Genomic DNA, 6,000 nt, shown 5'->3' with positions numbered 1-6,000 from the left:
AACACTCAGTATGCTAATGTTAACATTTCTGTTGAGTCTGTACCCGATGTGAAGCGTGTGAGGATAAAGTAACATTTGGAGCCATACATAATAAACTCCACAAGTAGTTAGCATTAGCACTCCTCCTGCGCTTCATTTACATCCTCAAACAAGTCGTCAAAACAAAGAATATAATAATTAGCTTTGAAAGCTACAGAAAAACAAATTTCTCAGTCCTAGGAGAGCAGAGAGTCATACTAGTGCGGCTTAAAGTCCCACTATATGAATATGAATACAGCAGATTGGGAATAACAGTGACTGTTTGAATAATGCTGGATCGGGACAGAAGAACTGAAGCAAATGTAACGGAAATGATAACAGTCCAGAGGACAAACACTATGGACAGCGAACCAGGACAAACCATGTAAACAAAGCGATGCTCTACAACTCTGTAAATTGTCTGAGTGGATTGTCCTTTTCCACTTCTATAAAACAGATTCTGAGAAGCTAACAAGAAACTCAGATGTCAATCTCATTGAAATACTCGGAGAATCCAGAGTATGGCGCTGTATCATCAGGGTCTGAAAGAGAACACACAGGCATTACAATCACACCTGAGACGACCTCGAGTTCGAAGCCCTCTGAGGCAACTGTTGTTGTGATACTGGGCTATACAAAAATAAATTGATTGATTGATTGATTGATTGATTGATTGCAGTGAGATGACCTCTCGTGCAGTGAGATGACCTCTCGTGCAGTGAGATGACCTCTAGTGCAGTGAGTTGACCTCTAGTGCAGTGATTTAGCCTCTAGTACAGAACAGAAATTGTGAATTTCCTGATAGTCTTAAAGGAATACTCCGAAGATTTTGGACCCACGCCCTATCCCTATCATTTACAAAGTGAGATAAGCTCATAAACACCTTTTTTGTGTCTGTGCGTCCAGCGGCTGGATCCCAGCTGTTAGCATCGTAGTTAGCTTAGCTCAACTGCTGGAGGTGAAGAGGAGACAGAGCCGGACTGAAGAAAGTGGACAAAATCCTCCTTCCAGTGGTCCAGTGGTGTATCAAAATGTTATTTTAACGGATTGAAAAGATAAAAGTCTTTTAAAATGTTTTATAACCATTCGGATTGACTTCACGTGCTAATACGCCGTCCCCTGGACCACTGGAAGGAGGACTTTGTCCACTTTCTTCAGCCCGGCTCTGTCTCCTCTTCACCTCCAGCAGTTGAGCTAAGCTAACTACGATGCTAACAGCTGGGATCCAGCCGCTGGACGCACAGACACAAAAAAGGTGTTTATGAGCTTATCTCACTTTGTAAATGATAGGGATAGGGCCTGGGTCCAAGATCTCCGGAGTATTCCTTTAAGGCTGTGATTCTAGATTAGGTGTCCATTCAAAAAATCCTTCAGGATTAAAAACTGAAATGTTTTCTCAAATTGAAAATGAAGTTGCAGGAACATACATTCTTTGAGTTAGGTATGACAGAAGTGAAGAAGTGTGTGAGGTTGGACTGTACCTTCACAGGGTCCCCTTTTAAAATGAACGTCATCAATAGCAATATCACTCCGTAGTGACGGGCCCCGGATGGCTTCAAAGATGACCTTCAAAGCATGGAAACAAAGATGTGCTGTCATACTGTGACAAACTGATACACATTGGATTCATGTTGATTTAAGTCATGTTTTTGCATCAAGCATCAAAGTTTCTAGTTTAATGGAGGGTACAGTGAGAGCTGCGTCAGACCTCCCTGGACCTGTAGGTTAAGAGCTGGAGGACCGACACCGAGCTTCCTCTCTACTTTCTCACTCCGCATTTCACTATTTAGAATTAATCTGAATGTTTTCTGAAGTTACTCCAGTCAGTGAAGGAAGATGCTCTATAATCTGGATGTGAGCCATTCCTATCACAAATAGAAGTTCGACACTAAAACGCAGGAAAAACCCAGCTCAAATAACTAACCACAGTAGCAGACTTTGAAAGAGAAACTAATGTTTATGGCAAGATGCTAATGCTAATTGCGGCTACTACTGATACAGGCTGATGCTAATGCTAATCACAGTGTGCTGCCAGGAGGACTGAAGTGCTCCAGGATTAATCAAACATTTCTGCTGGATCAACAGCAGTTTAATGAAGGAGAGCTGAAACAGGAGCCAACTGGGAAACGTGAACAGAACAACGTAGCTAACGCCAAACAGAACAACGTAGCTAACGCGAAACACAACAACGTAGCTAACGCTAAACACAACAACGTAGCTAACGCGAAACAGAACAACGTAGCTAACGCTAAACAGAACAACGTAGCTAACGCAAAACAGAACAACGTAGCTAACGCGAAACACAACAACGTAGCTAACGCTAAACACAACAACGTAGCTAACGCAAAACAGAACAACGTAGCTAACGCTAAACAGAACAACGTAGCTAACGCGAAACAGAACAACGTAGCTAACGCGAAACAGAACAACGTAGCTAACGCGAAACAGAACAACGTAGATAACGCTAAACAGAACAACGTAGCTAACGCGAAACAGAACAACGTAGCTAACGCTAAACAGAACAACGTAGCTAACGCGAAACAGAACAACGTAGCTAACAACGTAGCTAACGCTAAACAGAACAACGTAGCTAACGCGAAACAGAACAACGTAGCTAACGCTAAACAGAACAACGTAGCTAACGCGAAACAGAACAACGTAGCTAACGCTAAACAGAACATCGTAGCTAACGCGAAACAGAACAACGTAGCTAACGCTAAACCCACGGAGCAGAGAGGCAGCTGGTGGTTGGTTCCCAGCAGTAATAATGCTGTGATAATACTAACAGTGCTCACCATCCCACCGTAAACATGGCCGGCCAGTAGGGCATTAACGACTTCAGTTTTTTTCAAGTCGACTTATCCGTCAATAAAGTCGAGGTCGAGTTGACAAGTCGTGACGACGTCCTCACATTGACAGGTGGGGGGGACAACACGGACACACAGCTGTCCAGCAACGAGCAACTTGTATTAAAGTTCACTGCAACGTAAGCATGTACATTTCAACCCGAACAAAGCAAAGGCTAACACCGTGAGTTTTCTTTTACATATAAAGCAGCGGCAGCCAAGACGCACACCGTGCGTGTCTGCATCATGTTTTGAAAAAAAAAAAATAGCGTGTGTTGTCTTAATGAAATAAATACCAAAATAATCAAAAACCAATGGCTGCCAAAATTATAATTCAGTACTGGTCTTGCTTGCATGGTTCACAGAACATTGGTTAGACAACAGATTTAATGTGAAATAAATGGAAATTATACTAAAGAACCGCAAATAGGCACCAATCAGAAACCAACTTCAACTGCAACTTGTCTCAATGAAATAAATAAAGTAATCAAAACCCAATGGTTGTCGGAATTATAATTCAATACTGGTCTGGCTTGCATGGTTCACAGAACATTACCTAGAAAACAGTTTTCAGCGTGAAATAAATGGAAATTAAATACTTCAGAACCGCATAGGCACCAATGAGAAACTAACTTCAGCTTGCAATAAAAATAAAGAAAATGGAACTCACCAGCCTCTATAGATAAAGGGTAAAAAAATAATCCTTCTTGTTGTAATATCCTTAGATCACAATCAGTTCAGTAATCCTGCTCTGGGTCACCTTCCCTCACATTCTTGGGCTGCTGCATGTTTTCATGGAGAGAGACGAGCACATCCACAGGCTGGATGGAGACTTGCGCGCTGTCGGGTGATCAGGTGAGAGGAAGAATAACCTGCGACTTTTTGACTCGTCCAAATTTACGTCGACTTGTGCAACGGAAGTCGACTTGTCGACTAGTCGACGTTTCTGTCAATGCCCTACCGGCCAGTGTCAAAGTGTGAACGTGGACGGCCCAGCGGCGTCCTGGCATCAGCGGGACGGTACCTGATGTCTGACTTCACAGCGGTAGTCCACCATGGCCCGGGTCCAGCTGAAACTCTGCTCGCCCCGCCGCCGCCACAGCAGCTCGTCCCGCTCTTTCCCGCCGTGTTGCAGGAGCACGCTCAGGATGCCCGTGCCCGACCCGTACATGTGGTAGTAGAAGACCAGACACTGGGGGGACGAGGACCCCCGCAGGGGAGACGTCAGCAGGCGAGCTTTGTGACCTGGACGCATGAGGGACGCTTCGATGTACATGAAGTGACCTGCAGGAGGAGCAGAGACAGCTCAGTCCCTGGAAACACAACCAGAGACATGCTGCCGGAGGAGGGACAGGACTCACCCACCCCAGTGGTGTGGTCTCCCCGCGGTCCCGTGTAGGACGTTGGCGTGTGACCTCTGACCCGGAGCCAGTCGGCCTTGTCTCCCTTCTGGTCCTGGATGTAACCGCAGAGTCCACTTTCAAAGTCACACTGTCCTGGGAGGGAGGCTGTGGACAACAAGACCAAAGACACCTTGTCTTCATGTCTCCTCAGCAGAGTCTCGCTGCAGACTGGACCGCAGAGCTGATCTGACGCCATCTTATACAAATCTGCTGGCAACACACTGAAAGTCAGAAGCACTAAACTGAACAAAATAAGAAAATCTGACGAAAAGGAGGAGGTTCAGGAGGTGATGTGTTCAGGGGCCTGGGAGAGGAGACGGACAGGGGACTTCTGGGCAAACTGAGGTTTACTGAAGACTTTAAAAGTTAAACCTGCCAAATATTACAAAAAATATGATTATTTCATCTACAAATTGGCAGTCCTTCGATTTTACGACGAGGACGAGCTCCATCGAGATCATGGACGAGCCAGGGCGAAGTTTAAGGAGGAACTGAGACGCCCAGTGGACAGATCCCCCTTCTCAGCCTCACTGGTAGCGTCCATGAAGAGACTGGCCCTTACAGTTGGTAACTGTTTGGCCACAGGAGCGGCCAATGCGAGAACCAACCGCCTTCAGGGCTCCACTCCGGACTCTTCTGTAGGGGGGGTCTCCCTTAGCCTTTGTCACTCCCGCGACGACTGCTGCTATTTTACCCATAGCGACAGTTGCAACATGCAGATAGGGGTGAGACAGGAGTCGAACCAACAACCTCCTGATTGTAAGACGACTGCACTCCCCACTAGACCACAGCCGTCCCTCAATAAATAATTAGAATATCATGGAAGGCTTATTTATTTCCATAACTCCATTCAAAAAGTTGAAATGTCACAGATTATATTCAGCGCCCACAATCTAAACGATTTCCAGTGAGCGTTCGTTTACTTTCACATAATGTGGGCTTCCAGCTCGTAAAACCCACAAAAACAGGGATCAAAAAATTCTGGTGAACTGTGAAGAAATCTGCCAGGAGACCAGCAGTGGTCCTCCAGAGGCTGGCTGTTCGGACGGCCGGGTCTGGTGGCTGCAGCTGTTTCCAGATCTGGATGTTGAGCCTGTCAGACGGCGGTCCAGCTGCAGGCTGCATCATGGTATCTTCCTTCAGAACGGAGAACCTGACAGTGATGGACCGGAGTGCAGATGATGCGGGACAGGAAGAAGACACACTGTCCCAGGCCGGAGCTTCACCTGCGGACATCTGGCAGTCTCCCAGGCTCACCGACACGTCGTCGATGGCGATGAGGCCGCATTCCCAGAAGTCTCTGCATATGGTGACGAACACCACCTGGAGAAAAACCACAGACCCAGTGACCCCCTCTCGTCCCTCATGGGAGCACTGGCAGCAGACGACTCTGCTCACCTTGGAGACCATGGGCTTCACGTAGGACACCTCCACCTGGGTCCACACGGCCCGGGACCTGTCGCTCAGGCTCCACACTCTCTCCTGAGCCACGTTGTTCTCGTCGTAGACGTACACCACCAGGCCGCCGTCCACTTTTCCAAAACCGTACAGCAGGTAGTAGAACCTCAGGCAGTATCTGTGGTTTCCGGGCAGGAGGGGGCCATGAAGCCGGCCCACGTAGCTGGGCCTGGCAGAGGAACGGCTGTTCGCAAGGAGGTACCAGCCTGAGACAGGAGACAGGGGACAGGAACCACTGATACCGGTCTGACGGGACCTGACAGGACCTGACAGGA

The 6,000-nt window shown here is 47.2% G+C and overlaps 1 protein-coding gene across 1 annotated transcript in view; it reads right to left on the bottom strand.

Moving 5' to 3' along the window:
- Positions 1 to 498: 498 nt before the first annotated feature.
- The window catches only part of mamdc2a (MAM domain containing 2a), a 38,419-nt gene continuing 32,917 nt past the window's right edge, over positions 499 to 6,000 (bottom strand). Inside the window, exons 9-14 of the mRNA XM_030104100.1 lie at positions 5,666 to 5,931; positions 5,494 to 5,590; positions 4,226 to 4,372; positions 3,889 to 4,148; positions 1,500 to 1,584; positions 499 to 560 (exon numbers count right to left, since the gene is read on the bottom strand). Coding sequence (XP_029959960.1) covers positions 499 to 560; positions 1,500 to 1,584; positions 3,889 to 4,148; positions 4,226 to 4,372; positions 5,494 to 5,590; positions 5,666 to 5,931 — 917 coding nt within the window. The remainder of the gene's footprint in view (positions 561 to 1,499; positions 1,585 to 3,888; positions 4,149 to 4,225; positions 4,373 to 5,493; positions 5,591 to 5,665; positions 5,932 to 6,000) is intronic.

The sequence above is a fragment of the Salarias fasciatus genome, chromosome 12 (genome assembly GCF_902148845.1).
Source record: "Salarias fasciatus chromosome 12, fSalaFa1.1, whole genome shotgun sequence".
Taxonomy (NCBI): Eukaryota; Metazoa; Chordata; class Actinopteri; order Blenniiformes; family Blenniidae; genus Salarias; species Salarias fasciatus.
This window is presented reverse-complemented; position numbering and strand designations above follow the sequence as displayed.